Consider the following 20,911-nt stretch of genomic DNA (forward strand, 5'->3'; position numbering starts at 1 on the left):
TTGTTCGTCATTCAAGCTGTCAGGGTTGACAAGAAAACCAGGTGTTTATAATTCAACGGTATGCCGACGCCTTTAGGACTCGGCAAACCGTAAACGTTGCTATCGCGTGTCCATCTTAGGATCGCCGAGCGTTCGAAGCTGCATACTCGCGCGTTGTTACCTAACAATGTGATAAACTTGAATATTCCTAACGATTTACCGTATTTCGTTACGGCATCCAAGTCAACGTCATTTTAAATAAATATTAAGAAACGCGTGTCAAACATTAATTATCTGTAAATAAATTTGCTGCGTTTAAACCGTGTGCTTGTTCATATTTGACATTGTTTAAAGCGTGTAAGTAACCGCGAAGTACGAAAGATAAACAAACGATACATCTATTGTAATTAAAAAAATTAATTATGTTATTGCTATAAATAATGATGACTGTATAAGAACCATTTGTATATTCGCATTGAACATTGTTTAGAATGATTAAACAACTTTGAAGTATAAAATTTTGTATATTAATAATAATAAGCGATCGAATATTTCAGTTCTTCTACGAAAATATTAAAATTTAATAAAAGCTGGAGCAACAAATAATGAAAAAAATGTGAATTTCCAAATAAGTTAAACATTGTCACGAGTTTTGAATGTTTCGACACGCTATAAAATGTTAAGAAATTATTTTTATCTTTCTAATTAGCGTGATCACGTTTCGTTGTTGTAGTAATTGCATTCTTTCATTAATTTTTCACCTAATCGAAATTTCTTTGACAAAAAGAAAAAATTTTATTGAGAAACGGGTAGATTCGCCGAGTACAATTGCGTATCGGCTATAATTCATTTCCTGCGCCGCCAATTAGGTGAGAAAGTATTAATCTAAGCCTTCCGGGCCGGTGTTCATAATTTACCAATTAGGATAAACCGGCTGGAACAAATGTATCGGAATAAATGGCTCGGTACGCTTAATGCGACGATCAAGTGAAGCGATTTAAATTCGCCACGGCTTTTTTTTCCAGCGAGCTCCGCGAGAGAACAAAAAAAGAGTTGCATTCTGTTTATTTAACGGCCGATTAATGCCATTAATTACTTGTTTATACGCTTGATTAAGTTATTGCGCTATTATACAATGTCAATTTTCTTCCACTACCAAGGAGAAATCTACCACAGCGTGCCTTTATGCATCTGTTTTCAGACATTCTTCTACTATCGGCTGCAAATTCAAACACATCAATTGGTTTTATTGTATGTTATTGTTCATTTAACTATTTTAAGCGATATATTCTTTAAGATATTGATTTGAATCATTTTTGTAATTTTAATGATATTGGAGGACATGCAATTAGCAATTACCGTAAATTCTCCTCCAAAATTTCTTGTAATTTTAGTAACAAATTTTATGTCATTAATGTTAAACAATATCGTCGTTCTAACATTGCGTATTTAATTTGTTATAATTATTGTACATATTGACAAATTAATGCTAGTATAATAATGAATAAATAAATAATAAATTAAATAGTACGAACATTCTAAAATCGTTTACTTACTTTAGATTTGCGGTATGTTCATTGCAATGTTGATTTGAACTATTTTTATCATTTTTATGGCATCTCAATATATAATCGTTGTGAATTTTATTCCCGAATTTTCTGTATTCTTGGCGGCAAACTGGAATTTTAAATATTAAATAAATGTAATATCATTTTAAAATTATTTGTTCGGTTTAGAATTGCGCGATATTTATTGTATAATTTATGTAAACAGTTATTATTACTTTAACAACATTAAAAGAAACCGAATTTTTAATTTTTTTTAATTTCCTTTCTAAATCTACTAAGCTGATAGTAGCAAATTCAGAATTCTACTTTTAGAACCCATTTTATGTGATTAATATTATCTTCCAGTTATTTAGAGGTAGAAAAATCACCTAAAATCACATAATTATATAACAAACATTCAAAATAAACTATAAATTTTGTGTTTATTCGAAATTCATCTTAAAACAGTACAAAACATAATATTTATGAAACTTCCCACTACTTTCAACACTGACTGACAATATTCTATAGTCAACGAATGCATTAATTAACAAACTACACTGTTCGTTAGTAAAAACATAAAACAAATTTTTATATAGTTAGCAATATTGATTTCTTTCACATGAAACATTTATTATCACGATTCTCAAGCAACAACCAACTATAAAAATTGTTATACAACCCGCACATACTAATATTAATGACTGTAATTATTACTCTCATCCCTCTGGAAAATATTTTCCTGAATTTTTTCACAGAACATTGAATTTCGAACAAACAAATCGAGAAACTCCTCTCGAACAACTGTTCAATCCCGACCAACTTAAAAATCGGTTCTCAACGATGATAAATAACCCGAGTCAAGCTGTTATCCACGATAAATAGTAACGGGTACGAGTTTTCCTTCGTAAACCATCGTGTCACGAAAACAGAAAAAAAGGACAGGGGAAAAAGAATAGAAGCAAAGCACGCGCTTCGGCTCGCAAAAATCGGCTTGAAAGAGATTCGAATCGGCCGATTCATTAGTCCCACGGGCTCGTAAATTAATTTCATTTGAAAGTCGACGATACCGATCTATACCGATCTATCCGATCGCAACGGGTCAGTGTTATTTCTGAAAGAGCTCCCTTTGGCGGCCGGTGCAACGTCATCGCGGTGAAAGCGGCCGTCGGACAAGAAAATCCCCGCGGTCCATCGATCATCTTGTACAGTGGAAACACAATGATATCGGCCGACGGTAATTTTCTGAATCGACACAAACAGCTCTAAACAAATTCGAACGCCTCCGAGGGCTTGTTCCGCCGGACGAATGGAAACTACTTTGTCATCAGGAAACGGGCGCTGACGGATTAACTGCCACGGGGTCCCCTTTGTCCATCGCTTGGGAACCTCGGAGTTACCTCAAATTAGCTCAAATATTATAGGAAATTACGCAATTTGCAGTTACGCGCACAATGTATCATGTACACCGGCAATAAAACTAATACACCGGTGCGGGATCATACGAGCGGATGGAAATTCTGCAGATCTCGATGGCCGAAATTATTTTTCGGATTTGCGATAGGCGCTGATTTTTTAAATGCCCAGGGAACGTATAAATTAACGATGTCGGATAGCATTTTTAATTTGCTTCTTATAATGTGCAATCAATAATTTGGTTAACCGAGAGATTATCTTTATTTCTATTTTTACAGGAACCTTGGTTTAATTGTTGTCAACGGAACAAAATTGTTAATGAAATATTCAGAATATTATCTTTACTGTTTCGTGATTTCTCAAAGTGAATTTTAATTATTTATTTAGGGTATTTCTAATTAATGGGAATATTTTTAAATGTTAAAATTAAGAAATATTATGTGCATTGTATGAATGATATACGATTATTAAGACATATATGTAAAAGGAGTTGAAAAAAATCAGAAACAATTTAATGCTCATTAACAACTATGTGGTACTCTTGAAAAGTATTTAAAAACAATTAGAAGGTATTACAAACCATTAAAACTATTAAAAAGAATTCAGAATTATTGAAAATGGTATAAAGAACTAAAAACAATTGAAAGCTGATCAACACAGTGTTATATTTTATAAATGATGTAAAAGCCACGTTGGCACGTCTTAGTAGCCGATTATTTTGGCATTGATTTCAGAAGCCGAAAATTGCATTCATGAAAATTCTATAAATTGAAAGTACCGTAATAAATAAAAGATTATCTTCGAACTGCAACGATTTTAAACAGACTAACAATAAGAAAAGTGAAAATTGTTGAATATTATAACATATACGCGTCGAAAAATGTGTCTGTAAAGCGCAAGATTTGAAAAATCGTGTTTTGGTCAGTGTTCTCGACAATAAGAGACGACTGTGTAACGGTCAATTTCTCAAATTTTCCGCCATCTTGTCCTAGAATGCAATTTTGAGACCCATATTCGATATAAAATTTTAATTTTTGAATTTTACTTCAAGTTTCAGTCTGATAGAACAGCGAAATATGAAAACAAGCTCAACGCGTGACGTGCTTTCGTGGAAAAATTTGACAGTGCACCAATTATTATCGAATTGCAACTTCGTTGACGTTTTATGCGTTCTTTCAGCTTCGATTTGAGTCTTCAAATTTTGAAAAATTCCTACAGGAAGCATCGAGCTGTTACATTTCTTTGCATCGAAACGCGTAAAAGTTTCGTTTAAATCGATCGCTAAAGCTCATACTGCTACAATATCGTGAAAAAATCAGACGATAATGTAGCTAGATTCATTTTAAAGTTTGGAGCATCTAGTTTTCTGATGATTTCTCTGTGCAATGATTGCAGAGCTTGGCAAAACCGATCAACCGCGTTTCTACCGGCCGACGGCGCGCGATGGCAACGTCTGACCACTCTCGAGATAAAATTGCGTAACTATCGACAGAATCGACATAGATCGATCAAACCAATCTCAAATTGGAGCCGAAGACTCACAGAATAATATAAAAATAGAGGGCAATAATAGCAAGTATATTTTATCCCCAAAAATATTAATTAAAATCGTCCTGATCACAGTAACACCAGTATCCATCAATTTTCGCCATAAAATTACACTGCTCTAAAAATCTCGAAGTCCTACAGCAATTTTACTTCCAAATTCGAATTCAGCAAATCAAGATCTATAGAAAACAATATATCGTAACACGTAGAAAAATTCCAAGCTCACGCTGAGCTGAAAACATACCGAAATAATTTTAAAAGTGGTTACTTTCAAATCCAATGATAATTTTCAGAGACAAAGCTTGTTCGCTATATATGTCAGCATTTTTTCCTTGTTGTACAATGTTTCAGGCTCAATTTAAAAAAGGTTTCACCGTTCTATCCCCATCGTATCGAAAGTTTTCAAGACTTTGTCGCGAACGTTCCCCGGGGGATGGTAACGGCAATTTTCCAGCGGTAATTGCGGTTGTCGAGGTGTTCGCTATTTTGAAGATTTCGGTCTCGTCGGCCGTCGCTTCACTGTAACTTATTAATATTAATTGTATCCTAAGCAAACACACGGATCCAGAACACGCGGGCAGCTTGTAAAGCAATCAAACGTGTTCTATCTGATTTTTGATAAAGGGAAAGCAACCGCTACACGTGATGCACGTGTTAACAGTGCGTGCACGCTGTGCTGCTTCACCCTTTTCATTTTTCCTCCCCTCCTCGTTTCGATCTACGGCTGCCAGACGAAAAGCATTCCCTAAGCTGGCGTGCTTGCGAAACGCGCGACGTTTTTTTACTGAAAATAACGAGAACCAACTTTCCGACTTTGTCGACTTTTCGAAAGCAAAACGCTTTTCGAAAGAGCAAACGGTTTTCCTAAAATATCAAGTTAAAGGGTGCGAAAGTGGAGACTTTGCCCCTTAAGATAAGCACATGCTTTCTGTCATAATTTACCGAGTTTTTAATTCTTTGGAGCAGAGGTGGATACTTAAGAGAGTGGATACTTAAACGACACCCTTGTGATTATATAAAAACGTGTGTTTTTACATACTAATTATAGTGAGAATTTTAAAATTGCTTAAACTGTGCTGCTCTAAAGTGAATAAATACAGAAACTTATTCGATGCTATTACTTCCAAAGATGTCAAAACACAGCTTTTAATAATTTCTATTTTTTACTATCTTTACCAAGGAGTTTGGAGGACAACTTTTAATCCGTTGCCGGTACTATTTTCTTCGTAGTTACAACGATGAGCACATTTTCGATTGTAATAATTTCTTAAAAGGAAAAAGAAAAGTGTTTATCGTGTTCACCTACATTTACTTAAATGGTTAAATACCGATGTCAAGAGAACAGAATTTTATCCTGACTCAAAAGTACGGAATAACATTCATATTTAACAAGATATTACAAGAAAATTCTATCACGAGCCATACTCGTCAATATACGGTAAGGGGTTAATCATTTTTAGAAATAATAAGATTGAATAGATTGGAAGAACTGAGAAATGTCCAAAACTGTGCATCACGATGTCTCTCTCTCTCTCTCTCTGTAAATACATAAAACTTCTCAGTCCTGTTACAACTTATACGAGTACGAACGTTTAGCTCATTAAAAAATATAAGCACAAATAGATAGCACAAGAAGCAGATTGGTTGTACAATCGAAGATTAGCATACTATAAGCCACGTAACGATTAAATAAGTTCGATATAAACAGCACCGTCAATCTTGCACCCACAGTATCAAAAAGGGAAGAAATACCCCAGTGACAACGAACAAGAAATAAAACTACAAACAACTGTACAAGAAGCAAAATGAACGCGTCGTTGCAATCGAAGCTCAACCTACCATAAGAGAAATGACGATTGAATAAATTCATTGTAAACAGCACTATCCAACTTGCACCCACAGCACCGAAAAGAAGAGTATTATTCCGATGTCAACGAATAAGAAATTAAACTACAAAAGATTATACAAGCAGAACAAACGTATCGCTGCAATCGAAGACCAGTATACAATACCATACGACAAGTGGCGATTAAATAAATTATCTATTTATTTTATTTATTTATTCATCTTTGCCAATGTTTAAATTATTATTTTTTTTATTTGTAATCTTTTGACTTATAATCTATTTATTTATGTATTACTATTTGAGCGCCCGCAATAAGCGATACATTTGTAATTACCCCCCGGGCATTTGTTGTAAGTCCGGGGAAACATTTTTTGAAAATAAGCAAATTAGTATGATCAGCAGTTTCCACCTTGCGTTCGCAGCATCAAGAAAAGTCGAAACATCCCAATCAATAAGAACTAGAAATGGAAACGATCGCGCAAGAACAGACGTGTTATTAGAATAGTATACCACACGACACGGGAGTAAATAAATTTAATGCAAACTACACTTTGCGCTCACAGCAGGAAAAAAGAAATAGGGGTATCGGAGTACCGGCAATCAATTAACAACAAATCGCAAATTAGTCCGGCTGGTAGCCACCAAGGCAAGCCCACCTCCCGAAAAAGCAATCCATATCCAGCCGTATCCATCCCGGTTCCATCAGAAACACCTCGAAGCCCTGTTGCACAGCGAACAAAGAGGATGATCGACTTCTACGAGGGTATTCCGGCAAAGGCATTCGATCGTTAGTTAAAGGGCAATCCGTTAAAGGCGCGGAGGGAGAACAACGAGAGGAAGAGAAAGAGGGAGAAAGAGAAAAACATAAAGAGAGAGAGAGAGAGAGAGAGTGTATGTGTGTGTGTAGAGTTCTTCGAGAGTGCACAATGCCTCTAACAGAACGAAGGAACGAAGGAACGAACGAACGTCCGGAGGGTCCCGTGCCGGCAGATGAATCCTAAGCAATTTCTCGCTGGTCGGGCCTCTTTGATGCTTTGAACTCTCACCGCGCTAACCGATCCTCCTGGTAATCATGCGGCCCTCGCCACGCCCCGAAAAACACCTTCGATCCTCGGCTCTCTCGCCTCCTCAGCTCTTTTCTTTAATCCTTTTCGCCCCGGCTCTCCGCGAGTCGATTTCTCCTTTTTTATCCTACCGCGATCTTCTTCCACGCTGGCTTCTCTTTCCACCTTTAGCCTCTCCCTTCCTAAGGGCTCCCTCTGATCCGCCTGTTCCCTATGACCGATTTCGCTTTTTCCCGTTCTATCGTTGTCATTCCTAATACGCGGTCCTCCCTCCGTAAGATCTTGCTCTGATCTCTAAAGATCTTCGAAGGAGTGTCTTTTCACTCTCTACATAAGAGCACAGTCGGCCTCTTCCTCTGTAAGGTCCTTATTTCGAAAGATCGACATCCACCGGATTTTATCCCTTTGGGGACTTTTGTCATTTTCCCTCCCTAAGGTTTCTCATTGTTCTATGTTTGAGCTCTGACTTTCGTAACAAAACATGTTTGCAGTCATCTCCAGATTCGTAGCTCTCTGCGGCTCTTCTCTTTAAATCGTCTCTATATCGTCCCTCTCGCTCTCTCCCTCCCTCCCTCTCTCTCTCTCTCTCTCTTTCTCTATTTTTCTCTCTCTCTCTCTCTCTCTCTTTCTCTCGCACACGAACAAACACCTTCTCTCCCTCTCCTCCATCTCTATGTTTACCCAGTACATTTTCTTTTGTGTCCCACCACTACCTCCACCGACCTCCCTCCGTTTCCTCGTTTCGCAGTTTTTCTGTGCCGGCACACGCTCCCCACGGTCCTCTTTTTCAAGCGGTTCCCGCTGCTACTTTGCTGCCGGTTGCTCTTTTTGCGGCCTGTCCTCGCGCCGAGGAGCGCCGAGACGAGCCGAACCAACACCCTTCTCTGTTTGCTTTGCCGCGGATTATTGCTGTCGAGGAATCCACACGGACTGTGTAATTAACGAGATGCTAATGGAATATCTCGCCCTTTTCACGCTCGCGAGATGATAGCGAGCAGGTTTCGTCGTTTTCTCGATCTTACTCGCCCTTTGTCGTGCCGTGTACTCGTCCGTACGAGTGTCTGAAATAAAAGCAATGATTCCGGGGCTTTTGTTATCCGAACCTCGCGTTACTGAACTTTCTGGTATCCGAACGGATTCGTGGGCTATGTATGTATACTATTTACTATAGACGTTGTTCAGAAGTAATTTGAACAAGATACTGCGGAATCCTATAACTATCGATCTGTAAAATAATATAAATAACAAACAGTAAAATTAATTTGAACAACAAGCTGCAAAACTTTTTAAACACCGCCTGCCGAAACGTCAAAATATGTATTACGAAAGATACTGACGTTCTTCTGAAGTTATTGCAACATATTCTCTAAATTTCATAAATCGAACACGAACGAAGTGGAATTTGCAGATCTCTATGAAACAACGAAGAAAAAAATATGATTTGCTAAGGGAATGGCGAGTTAGGTGAACCCTGAAACAACGTTACAGTGAGATGACTCAATTTCGACTTTCTGTATCAAAATCGCCATTAAAATCACCGGAGAGCACCGCACGGTGCCCATAGAACGATGGAGAGGCCTCGACCGAGGCTTTGCGGCACAGCAGGAGAAGATACGATCTCGTGGATCGCCGATCGAAGGCCTGGAAACTGATCCTACGATCGTGATTACGGGATCATAAGCGGTAATGGGGACGCAGGGTATTCGAAATTTTATTATCGCCGACAGTTGGCACGTCTCGGACATCGAGGATTCCACGAGTCGCCTTCTGTGAGCATTCTATTACGACACGGCCCCCATAAACCCTAAATCCTTGCCAGACCGCGGAAATTTATGCGTTTACGACCTAGGAAAGTCGTTCAAACAATCCGTCATCTTATAAAAAGGAACAACTCGTTCTAAATTGGAACAAATTAATGTAAATGTTCTAAGAGATTAGGGGAAAGTGAATCGTAAATCAGAGCTGAGTGAAATAGTATTTTGAATGGCAAGCGGCAAACAGATATTTTATTACAGATCGTGCTTGTGTTTTTGAAAACAGAACATTTTATTTTCTCAAGAGAATGCACTCATAAAAATAAAATATTTTACAGGTTGTAAAACAATATCTCAGATAATATGTTATCTTAAAGAACACTGAAAATATTTCTGCCATAGTATGGGAAGTTCTATTCCTTTAATATATCGTCGTCGAATAATAAATACATAAATGTCATGAAAAATCTCGTGAAAACAATCGCCCAAACCGATCACTCAACAGAATGAAACCAGCTAAGACGGCAGAAAAATAGGATCGCGTTGGAAAGCCACAAATCCAAAGAAAGAAACTCGGAAGTATCTCCAGCAACGCCGCAAGGAGTCAAAACAGTTGTTCAAGAAAAAGGTACCCGGCAGGACAAAGGTAGCTAACGCAGCGGAAAAATAGGATCAAGCTGAAAACCCACAAATCCAAAGAAAGGAGCTCCGGTAACACCGCAACCAGAGAAAACAGTGGTGCGAGAGGGGCAAATCGGCGAAGAGAACAAGGCTCAAAAGAAAGCTGAGAAGACGTGGAGGAATAAAAGGAGCTCGGAGACGACGAAGGATCGGACGAAGCGCGAAAGGGAAGCAAAGGAGAGGAGGAAAGGAAGAAGGTGGTAAAAGGAGGAGAAAAGGATGCTCCTAATTCGTAGTTCGGGGCGGGGTTCTTTCTCCATTTCAAGAGAGAAAGAGAGCAAGAGAGAGAGAGAGAGAGGGAGAGAGAGAGAGAGAGGGAGAGAGAGAGAGCCCGAGAGGGTCGGAGGGAGCGCACAAAAGCGACCCGAGGTATAAATTGGTTTGTTTGCCGCGGAGATAAAAGGGGCCGCTAAATGTTATCTTTAAGGTGTCGGATCAACGCAAATGTGGCTGAGTTACTCGTAATTATAGTATACACGGAGCTCGGCCCCCTCGTCTCTACCTGGCCGCGCCATATCGGTCGCCTCTCTCTTCGAAGGGGCACCATTGGCGTAACCATTGGACCGAGATTCTATCGGACCCGAATCGGGCCGAGAACCGATACTTGTTTGGTTAGAGCCCGAGCGTCGGGCTCCGCGTCTTTCGTCGATTTAAAGTGGTGGAAGACGGGGGATCACCATTAATTCGCGACAAGATAACCCCCATAGCACTCTCGTGGGATCGGCAGCTGGTTAAGGTGTAATGAGCGCGCAGGAAAACCGCTTTGAAGTCATTTTCACGGTGGAGGATCACTTGGATCGATTGTAATTGATTGGGCTTGACAATGAAGTCAAGGTTTTTTCGTTGACGGAGATTGTTTATATATGTTTTAGACGGTGTCGCAAACGCGACATTCCTGGAGGTTGTATAATTTAGTGAATTTTTCTTATTTTTTGTTTGTTGTGTAGGATATGCGGAGTTTTGATGTTCTTGATTGTTGGGCAATTCATTTTTAAGGAGTGTTTAGAGAAATTGGTTGAATTTGCGTTGGGTAATTTATTGATTATCTTGGGGAGTTTCTATGCTATTATGTTGATCAGTTAATTTATATAAACTGCCCAAGATGTTTTATATCGGGAAAGTGATAGTCTAGAAGATCTTGTTGCTTTTATATCGAATGACTATTTAGGGGCTTTTTAAAGAACCTGGAGAATTTTCTACATAAAAATTTGTTTAGTATAGCTTTGTTCAGAAGAAAAACGTATCTCTATGTCTTCAGTAATATAGATTACATAGGATAATTGAGTCAATTAAAATTTCATGACTGTCTAGAGAGACTATGTACAAGATTTTGAAATGTCTGATTGTAGATATTTTTTTAGCTTTTATATTTGACAGTCGACGTCCAATGTTCAACACGAAAAGAAAATATAGCATCTACACTACTTGCTGATATAAGGGAACATACATTTAAAATAATAAAATATGTAAATGCTTGAACATTTTTAAATATAAATTCCCTTTGACATAATATTCAAATTACATTAAAAACTTTGCAACATGGTAAACAAATATGTAAAAATACAATAGTTACAGCAATGTTGTCATAGTTCAATATGGTTCAAGTTTTATATCAACCTCAAAAATTTTGTAGAAATTCCAGTCGCATTGTAAATTATAATTATTTGATGATTGTATTATTCTTGATTGATATTGTGTCGACATGTTAATATTTCCAAGATACGGCAATTCCGCGACATTACGCCAATGGAAGTGCTTTTTATCTCAGTTTCCAACAAGATGGGACTCCCCGTTGGTGTGGCTTGAAACAGCCGCGCGTACAGTGGGGCCAACATTATAGCACAAAATAATAATTCATAAATTATACGCGCCGCGATCGTTTAGAGGCTTAGGTATACAGCTCACTGCACATGCAGGTGATTCCGGTGCAGGTATATCAATAAGCCTGGCTCGATGTGCAGTTGTCATACCGGGTGGCGCGGAAAAAGTAGTACTTAAATTTTTTACTACAATACTGCGATCCACTACAGAGTGAAAGTAAAATCGCTTTCGTTTATGAAAAACATCTAAACCACGTGTTATAGAAGATCAACTACTGCACATTTACTCGAAGACATAATTTTTGCAAACGAAGTTGTATTTTGAAAAATTAATTGTCCGCAATGTTACGAATTGTAAATCATAACTTACATTATAAATTTATCATTTGATTATTGATCACAGGGGGATATCTTCTCAATGATTAGAAAATAATTAATTGTTTACGTTTTTAAAGAATATTAAAATTAATTGTTACTACAAATAGGAACAACGATATTAGTTAATTACAGCAAATAATCCTAATGCCGATTGTGTAAATTATTTTAAAAGTATTGAAAGAAGTGATTCGAGTTTTTAATGTTCTTTACTGGAATTCAAAGGCATTAATTATCAATTAACTTTAATTGAATAACATCTGTCCACCATATAGAAAATGTTGCAGAGCGTATGGTACTGCCATCTACGGTCGTCAAATTGTTCTACTACAATAACTTCCAAAATTATTTACCAACTATGAATCTAAAATAATTTCTAAATTTTTAATTTTTAAATCCATTAATAATAAGTACGACATAGCTGTCACTCTAATTCATCAATTCAAAAATAGGCAACAATAAATTTTAAGAAATTAAAAAAATCTGTTTCAATCATTTTTTTTTAAATATCAAATTGTTCATTAAGCTCGTTTATTACGTTAATAATTGTAATTTGTAATATTCAGGTACTACTTTGCTTTTAACTAATTATAAAACGATTTCAAGGAACTTGTAACGCCATCCTCGGCAAATCGCTGAAACTGCTAGCCACTTAATGCTACGTTTTCCAGATAGCGTTACAAAGCTGTTTTTGCAAATTTTTTTTTAGAAATTAAAATATCTATTACAAAATATAATAAATACTGACGATAATTAAATAACACTTATGAGAAGAGCACTATTGGCTGTTCTTCCGTTTATGGTCCATCTCAGAATTCGATGAAATTTTGAAAATAGGTTCTTTTTTCACTAAAATGACGATTGCCAGAAGGATTTTTGGCGACTCGAAAAAAATTTTTTTATCATTTCAATGTCGCGCTTTACTTTACCGACTGACTGACTTACCGACTTTGTACTTTATGTTCGTGCTGTGCGCATGCGTAAGTATGATGCAACAGTTTGTCAAGTGCTTTTAGAGTTGTATAAGTCGTATAGTTTAACAATGAGTCATTTGAATTTGTTTTACATTGTAAAAAAAAATGAATGATTTCACGTCAGCACTAGAATGGGTGAGAGAACTTGGGTTAATTCCTACTGAAAAATATTGTGGAAAACATAAGAATAAAATGATGTATGTTGAAGTCAGAGGAAGACTAGGTCGCTTTCGATGTCGTAAAATGGGAAAATATGATCATTGGATTACAGCTGCACATAATACATGGTAGTTATTACTTGGTTCATTATTATTTTTATTATTCTATATGGTAGAATTCTAATTGAAAATTTTAATAGGTTTGAACGATGCCATTTAAGCATTGAGGCTTGCATGATTATCACTTATGGTTTTGCGTGGAAATTTTCATTCGAACTAATGCAACATGAGTGCTCTATAGTTGAAAATGAGACGGTTTCCTCGGAAACGATTAGCGACAGATTTTCATTCTGCAGAGAAGTATGTACTCTTGGTCTTGATAGACGATACGAGATGGAAGGTTCAATAGGTGGTCCTGGTGTTATAGTAGAGATTGACGAATGCAAAGTTGGACGGAGGAAATTTGAAAAAGGGCGTATACGTGAAGGAGTGTGGATATTAGGTGCAATTATTGTGGCCAATAATTTTATTTTTCTGAGCGAATCGAGCTTTAATAACTTTGATTTTAACACATTTGTTATCAATGTAGGTATGATAGAGCGAGGAGGGAAGAAATATCGGTTGGAAGTATGTCCCGACAATAAACGTGACGAGATTACGTTAATATCTCTTATTAAAAAACATGTAGAAGTGGGTTCGGAAATTCATACAGATTGTTGGAAGGGATATATGAATTTAAAAGATCATGGTTATATCCATAAAACTGTGAACCATAGTACAAATTTCGTAGATCCGGATAGTGGAGCGTACACACAAAATATTGAATCATCGTGGCGTGCTTTGCGAGCTCGTCTAACTGGAGGTGGAATCAGAAAAGATTCCCTTATAGATCATATGTGTGAATTTTTATGTCGCTATGAGGTTAAACAGGCTGGCAAAGATCCATTTTTACAATTAATTGACGACATTAAATATATATATTCTGGAAATTAATGTAAAATGTGTAGGATTATTTTAAAAGAGTTATATTCTACGTGTCTCCGTGGAAATAATAATTCAATAAGACTGAGCACCTTCTTTTAACAACAACAAAATAACACTTTGGGCTGTTCTTCCGTTTATGGTCCATCTCAGGTTATGTGTCTCAGGTATGGTAATTGAAGATATTCTATATAAAATAAAAAGTCGGTAAGGTAGAGTGCGACATTGAAATGATAAAATTTTTTTTTCGAGTCGCCAAAAATCCTTCTGGCAATCGTCATTTTAGTAAAAAAAGAACCTATTTTCAAAATTTCATCGAATTCTGAGATGGACCATAAACGGAAGTTTCGCCGCACTATTTAATAATTAATAACATAAAAAATGTAAAGTATTACGTTTAATTTTATTTATGCATTTAAATGGGGATACAAATTAATCATTTATCGAACAATAATTGTTAGCAGGTACAAAATAAGATCGTGTCGCATTTTTTCAACAAATATGTACTATGTTAATAAAAGATCGCATATACGTTGCCTTTAGACATAGTCTAATCAAGATCAATGTTACCAGAGGAGACCGGAATAGGGGTGAATCGTCCGTCGTACTTTCCTTGCGATCGTCATATAATCAACAAGAAGAACACATCTCTGAGTGTTGCCAGAAAGGACCGGAATAGGGGTAGCTCGCCCTTCGCACTTTCTTTCCCCGGAATCGTCGACAATTGAAATGGGTGGGTCATGTTTTTGCTACACAGCGCATTCCCATCACTTTGGTGTTCTCCTTTCCAGACATTTTCCGATAGTAGTGGGGTGCAAAAAGAAGTTTGGCGACGGTTTCGGGGAGTGTGCAATACGCGGGACGCCCCTATGCCGCCGACTGTTGGAAATTGGAAAGATCTACTGCAACGCGACGTTATCGGCGCAGTGTCCATTCTCTGGCTGTATATCTCACCATTTGGCATGTATTTGACTTCAAGTACTTTTTTTGTGATTTTTCCAAAGTTATAATTTACAATGTTGACTTCGAGTATGGATTCAGGTAAAACAAATAAACAGCCCGTATAAGTTCGGGCTACTTTCAAAAGAGACTTGCCGCCAATTTAGATGAAATTTAGAACGTGTATAGGAGCGACGGAGAAGATCTCAATTACAAAATATTAGCTCCGGGAAATTCACAAATAACTGTGAATGTTATACATTGAAAGAATAGTTGCTATATATAATCGGATCTTAAGCATGCAACAGAAAATCATTAGCAGAAAATAAAAAATCAAAACTTTAACTTTGCAGTGCTGTCATGTTTGGTTTATAAAAACTGTAACCATCCTCTAGTTCCAGCCACGACATCTTTCCCAATGAAGATATTTTTCTCCTTATTTTTAATTAATAGGACAACTGAAATCATGTCGACCGTGAAGATATTTTTAATGGGACTTACTGTAACGTTACGTGGCTTATACATTTAACATTATTTTGACTTGAAAAAAATGTTGTATATATTAGAAATATAAATAAATACATGTATGAAATCAAAATATAAAACAGTCTATGGTTTGTTAAAAGAAAATCAGAAAGAGTGCTTCAAAACTGTTACTAATCCAGAATACCACCTTAATCAGCGACAGGTGTCTCTTGGAAGATTACTACAAATATGTAGGACATTTTTGATAAAGTGAAGTAATTTTGTATTAATAGACAGCACAAATATAAGTCCTTTTTGTACTTGTGGATCTTCTCCTCCTACCAAGAAGATATATAAGAGAAATGAGTTCAAGGATGAGTGGTTGCAAGAGCCAGAATTTGCATTATGGTTGGAAAAATGCGAGGACATTGAAAAAGCAAACTGTAGAATTTGCCAAACGGATCTAGCAGCATGTAGACGTGACCTAGTAAGGCACAAAAATACAGGGAAACATATTCAAAATGAAGAAAGTGCAAGAAACTGGACTTTAGTTTTGATAAAAGAAGGTATGTACTATTCATTAACTTTATGATTAAAATAGTAATTACAAGTACAGATAATTAAAATGAAATAAATATAGATGTGTAGTACAACAGCTGTTAACATTATTTTCAGAGTTTGATGTGGAGAGAGCTGAAAATTTTGAAGAAATGATCAAAGAAGCAGAATTGAGATTATGTGTAGACATAGTAGAACATAATCGTACTTTCAATTCGTTTAGTTATTATATAAAAATGCTACATGAATCTTTTCCAGATTCAGAAATTTTAAATAAGATTTCGCTGAAAAGAACCAAAATAAAAGCTACAATAACGAACGTGCTAAGTAAAGGAATAATTGCAAAGCATGCAGAAATTTTAGCGAATAAATACTTCTCAATTCTTATTGATGAAGGTGCAGATCTCTGTGATAATAAAAATAAATGTATTTTAGTTCGTTATTCTAATGAGGGTATAATCACAACGTATTTACTAGATTATTTAAAAATTAGAGAGAACACTGCAGAGAATCTATATAAATGTTTAATGTATAACTTAGAAATGAATAACTTAAACATTAAAAATTTAGTGGGCGTTTGTATAGACAACGTGAACATAATGTTGGGGAAACATAATTCATTTGTCTCCAGAATATTGGCAACAGATAAAGAAGTTGCTATAGTTCCATGCACGTGCCATTGTATACATTTAGCTGCATATAATGCAACAAAACGCTTGCCACAAGAAATCATTAAGGTTATTGATAGAATATACACATATTTTTCCAGAGGTCCCAAGAGAAAAGATATGCCTGAAGAAACTCAAAAACTTTTCAATATTGGGAAAGGAAAAACAATTCAATTAAGTCCTAGTCGGTGGTTGGCACTAGCAAATTTAATAAACAAAATTTTAATGCAGTGGCCAGTATTAACCAAATTCATTGCAGAGGCTCACTTGAAAGACAAAACAGAAATAGTTAGTTATATTTTTAACACATTAAACAAGAAATTAACTAAAGCATATTTACAGTTCTTAAAGTATATTTTTACAGCGATGAAAAAATTTAATCTTTTATTTGAAGGGAAAGATGTAATGATACAACAATTATTGCCCGAGTTGAAAAGATTTTTAAGATTTTTGGGATATGCGTTTTTAACAGGAGAATGTATGACAATAGCTCAGAATTTACGCAGTATTGATATATATGATAACCATAATTTACTTCCTGTAGAAAGCATTTTTATTCATAATGAAGCTCAAGAAACAATAGAGACAATCATGGAGGCCAATGAAGCAAGTGATGATGATATAAAACTATTTTATAAAAATGTACAAAAATTTTATCAAACTGCATATGAAGATGTTCTTGCAAGATTGCCCCTCGATGAACAGTTTTTTGGTGCTTTAGAATTTCTGGAACCTAAAGTTACATTGAATTTACAAATACACAAAGACCAATTGAAGCATATTTTGGAAAAATTTCCCTCGAAATTTGATAGTCATAGTGTGTATTTAGAATGGCATGAAATGGCTTCATATTTTACACATGAGGAGAGAAAGGAAATGGCAGAATTAAAAGCCTGCGATTTCTGGAAGAAAATAAAAGAAATCAAAAATCCAATAGGTGAATATAGATTCCCCAACATTACCAAGTTCGCAGAGTTGTGTTTAGTAATACCCCACCCAAATGGCGAAGCAGATAAATTTTTTTCAATGATAAGCAAAATAAAATCTGAGAATAGGACTAGATTAAAATGTAAAATGATTGGTTCGTTAACTAGAGTAAAATTAGATTTGAAAGCTGAAAGAGAAACATGCATTTCGTGGGAACCTTCGCAAAAAACATTGGAATTCTTTAATTGTTAAATGTATAAAAAGGAAACGATACCACAACATCTGATTGATGTCATCTTACCGGATGGAGAGGACAACGAGGCATAATCAGATAAAGATTACGACCTCGTATTTATACAAAATTAAACAAATTTCCGTATTATTAAATGTTTAAAACTGTATTCATTTTTACCTTTGCCACATTACAATTGAGATTCATCGGGGAGATCTAGACGATGGCATAAATCGAGGGGATGGTTAGCGGGTATACTAGTAGGGCATACTTTCTTAATGCATAATTGCATTGTTTCCTTTCGATCAATTATAATGACAAGATTTATGCATACTGTTAGAAGCGGCAAGCCATGTCTGAAAACCTTGAATTATATGCAATAATACTTTCATTAGCTAACAATATTAGAATATGATATGCCAAAGTTGACGAACTACAGAAAAAGATAAAGACAAGACAAATGCTTGAATTGTGTTATTTTTTCATATTTCTATATATAGCATTCGAGACAAAAGTTGTGAGAAAGAAAAGAAACTGTTGCATTTTCAACACTCGGCAATGTATCGAGCTTATACCTACGAGCATTTATTTTTGTAACTGTCACAGTAGCAACTCTAAGAGGCTAGGGTTGTTTTTTAAATAAACATGAAGTTCCAGCCTACAAAATGTGACTTAAAATAACGCTGCATGTCATTGCATTAAAATATAAAATGAAATTTAAACATATTCAGTTAAATATAACTGAAAAAGTAGCAGAGATATAAAAATGAAATTTGATGCAATACAATTATATGTAAACTAGGTAGCTTTGATTCTGTTACAAATTAATTAATTTAAGAAAATAACAATTATAAATGATGATTTCATTTAGGAACAATTTTGAGACGGGTCATTTCATAAACAAAATTAATACGAGGTAAAAAAAATTATACCAAATCATAGCTCACATACCCAATAAACTATATGCGAATTAACTTTTCATTATAAAAGTATTTTATTCAAATAACTTTTTACGGCGTTTGGTATGAAAAATTGTTAATCTACACTATGCCATCTAGCGGTACATTCCTAATACTAATTGGCTACGAGTTTGAGCATTTTTCCGTAGCTGCCGCCACTACGAATTTCTTAAATTGAATCTGCCAGCAAGTAATTATTAAGTAACTGTAATTTTTATTAATTTAAAATTTTAGAGACAGACCTAGCGAGAAATTTTTAATTACATACCAGTCTAGACGAACGAATTAGCTTAACTCATTCTACCATGCTTGTGGTCTTACGTTTCCCGCGCAATAGACGCGAAACATGTCTATGTACTAATTAAAAAATTCAGTTTACATCATGAATACTTCACAGCCATTAGCTCTATGTAATTATTGATTTCGAATTAGTTGGAAACAAATTTACAGTTGATTGGAAATCGAGAATTACATCGATTGCCCGAGTCTCACCACGTGGTGGTTGCTGGACTGGAGACCCGAAAGGGAGTCAGAACGAAACCAGAATTCGATTCACAAATTTATTCACATATTTTACCAAAAATTTTTAATATTGGTCACGTTTATGAAATATGTTGACGAAAATTTTGCCACCTTATGCTATATACAAATTCAACCTTTTCAAATAGAAAACGTAGATACGACACAAGAATACTTTATTTATTAGTTTAATAATTTTATATCAAATACTTAATTAAGTTACAAGTGTTGAGTGGAAATATTTAAATCATATAGTTTATTTATACAAAATCACCTCGATTTCCAATCAGTTATAGATTGAAAGAAACTTCGATTGTTCTATAACTAATTCGAAATCGATAATTACATAGAGCTAATGGTTGTAAAGTAGTGTTAGGGTAAAATGGATTTTTTAAACAGTAAATAGACGTAAAATAGACTTCGCAAATACATTTTCGAGAATCCTATGAGGTAACAGATTTGATTATTTGAAGCCTCTTTAAACATCGAATATCGTGCCGCGTACCTTTGATGACACGCTAATCAAACGGAAGCTTTTGGGATTGTTCTACACGTAGTTGTGCTGATTTCATGTTCACGTGTTCATTCGCTGTTTTTTCTCTTTTTCTTTGATTATGAGAGCAGAACTGGCTCACCAGTAAATTGCCAAACAATTAAAGCAAAGAAAATTTCTACATCAACCCTTGTTAACGGATCGAGCTGCAGTCTGGAGGTGTGCAGAAGTAGGCCCAATTACTGTATACATATATTCTATAGTTTATGATCGTTGTTATGCAAACTAAATGTTAAAAATTTACAGGTTATGTTCCCATAATAGCACAGCACTTTCTTTTTAGCAAAGTAAAACAACTTTTATAGACGTGAGAAGGTGTAAATTGGAGAAAAATGGGAAATAACGCAGAAGAACAACCAAAAACCGGTGAATGTAGTTTTAAGTTTCACGATTTTGTGATAGACACTGGCTATCATACATTTTCTTGTCATGCCATAAAAATGGATAATTGTCTCTACTTGTGGGTCGGCGACTCGAAGGAGAATGTTATGAATGACTTATCATTTGCCATTGTGTCGCCGTTTGCAAAAGAACCACTTACAACACATGTTCTGGGAGCAATTTCTGACGATACATCAAGCAATCTTGCTCAGAGATTGTCGAAGAAACTTTCAAAACCAGTCTACGTCAGCCTTAATGTTCAGGTTAACCATCCTACTCTATTTATACTGGAAACAAAGTTGAGAGACGAATTAACTACGCATCCAGATATCTTCTAATATCAAATATCAAATATATCATACAAATTTACATTCTAACTAATACTTGTGATATATGTAAAATATAAGTTATGCTGTTTGTATTTTATATTAAATATGAATTGAAAGTATTTCATGTTTTATTCTACCTCCATTTTTCATATAATATTGATTACTACAGTTCTTGGAATTATAATTATTTAATACGAAATAATTTAGAATAAAAATGTTATTAAATATAGAAAGCATG

General features: G+C 35.5%; 3 protein-coding genes across 8 annotated transcripts; all 3 read left to right on the forward strand.

The window, feature by feature from the left end:
* The first annotated feature begins 12,849 nt into the window (after positions 1-12,849).
* On the forward strand, positions 12,850-15,110 carry LOC144472940 (uncharacterized). Of its 3 annotated transcripts, XM_078186408.1 has the most exons (4): positions 12,851-13,139; positions 13,213-13,291; positions 13,363-13,664; positions 13,752-15,110. In XM_078186408.1, exons 1-4 carry the CDS (start codon positions 13,136-13,138, stop codon positions 14,153-14,155), a joined length of 789 nt encoding a protein of 262 aa, XP_078042534.1. In that variant the 5' UTR covers positions 12,851-13,135; the 3' UTR covers positions 14,156-15,110. The 3 variants fall into 3 exon arrangements, with proteins under 3 accessions (XP_078042535.1, XP_078042534.1, XP_078042533.1); XM_078186409.1 differs by having other exon boundaries at positions 12,850-13,291; positions 14,717-15,110; XM_078186407.1 differs by having other exon boundaries at positions 12,852-13,291.
* Positions 15,051-18,895, forward strand: LOC144472939 (uncharacterized). Its single transcript, XM_078186405.1, has 3 exons — positions 15,051-15,184; positions 15,841-16,113; positions 16,223-18,895. Exons 1-3 carry the CDS (start codon positions 15,160-15,162, stop codon positions 17,950-17,952), a joined length of 2,028 nt encoding a protein of 675 aa, XP_078042531.1. The 5' UTR covers positions 15,051-15,159; the 3' UTR covers positions 17,953-18,895.
* An 857-nt stretch (positions 18,896-19,752) lies between these two features.
* On the forward strand, positions 19,753-20,792 carry LOC144472465 (proteasome assembly chaperone 4). 4 transcript variants are annotated; one of them, XM_078185582.1, is made up of 2 exons: positions 19,753-20,132; positions 20,247-20,792. In XM_078185582.1, exon 2 carries the CDS (start codon positions 20,296-20,298, stop codon positions 20,680-20,682), a length of 387 nt encoding a protein of 128 aa, XP_078041708.1. In that variant the 5' UTR covers positions 19,753-20,132; positions 20,247-20,295; the 3' UTR covers positions 20,683-20,792. The 4 variants fall into 4 exon arrangements, with proteins under 4 accessions (XP_078041708.1, XP_078041709.1, XP_078041707.1 ...); XM_078185583.1 differs by having other exon boundaries at positions 19,753-20,122; XM_078185581.1 differs by having other exon boundaries at positions 19,755-20,122; positions 20,210-20,792.
* The last annotated feature ends 119 nt before the right edge of the window (positions 20,793-20,911 follow it).

Source organism: Augochlora pura, chromosome 7, assembly GCF_028453695.1.
Source record: "Augochlora pura isolate Apur16 chromosome 7, APUR_v2.2.1, whole genome shotgun sequence".
NCBI classification, from domain to species: Eukaryota; Metazoa; Arthropoda; class Insecta; order Hymenoptera; family Halictidae; genus Augochlora; species Augochlora pura.

What these genes read in the sequence shown, in the direction of transcription:
- LOC144472939 (XM_078186405.1), top strand. Translation starts at nt 15,160, where the DNA reads ATGTTGACTTCGAGTATGGATTCAG. An exon ending in GACTTCGAGTATGGATTCAG is followed by an intron (nt 15,185 to 15,840) that starts GTAAAACAAATA and finishes TTGTATTAATAG; the next exon opens with ACAGCACAAATATAAGTCCT. An exon ending in TTTAGTTTTGATAAAAGAAG is followed by an intron (nt 16,114 to 16,222) that starts GTATGTACTATT and finishes CATTATTTTCAG; the next exon opens with AGTTTGATGTGGAGAGAGCT.
- LOC144472465 (XM_078185582.1), top strand. Translation starts at nt 20,296, where the DNA reads ATGGGAAATAACGCAGAAGAACAACCAAAAACCGGTGAATGTAGTTTT.
- LOC144472940 (XM_078186407.1), top strand. Translation starts at nt 13,110, where the DNA reads ATGAATGATTTCACGTCAGCACTAGAATGGGTGAGAGAACTTGGGTTA. An exon ending in ACAGCTGCACATAATACATG is followed by an intron (nt 13,292 to 13,362) that starts GTAGTTATTACT and finishes AAATTTTAATAG; the next exon opens with GTTTGAACGATGCCATTTAA. An exon ending in TGAAGGAGTGTGGATATTAG is followed by an intron (nt 13,665 to 13,751) that starts GTGCAATTATTG and finishes TTATCAATGTAG; the next exon opens with GTATGATAGAGCGAGGAGGG.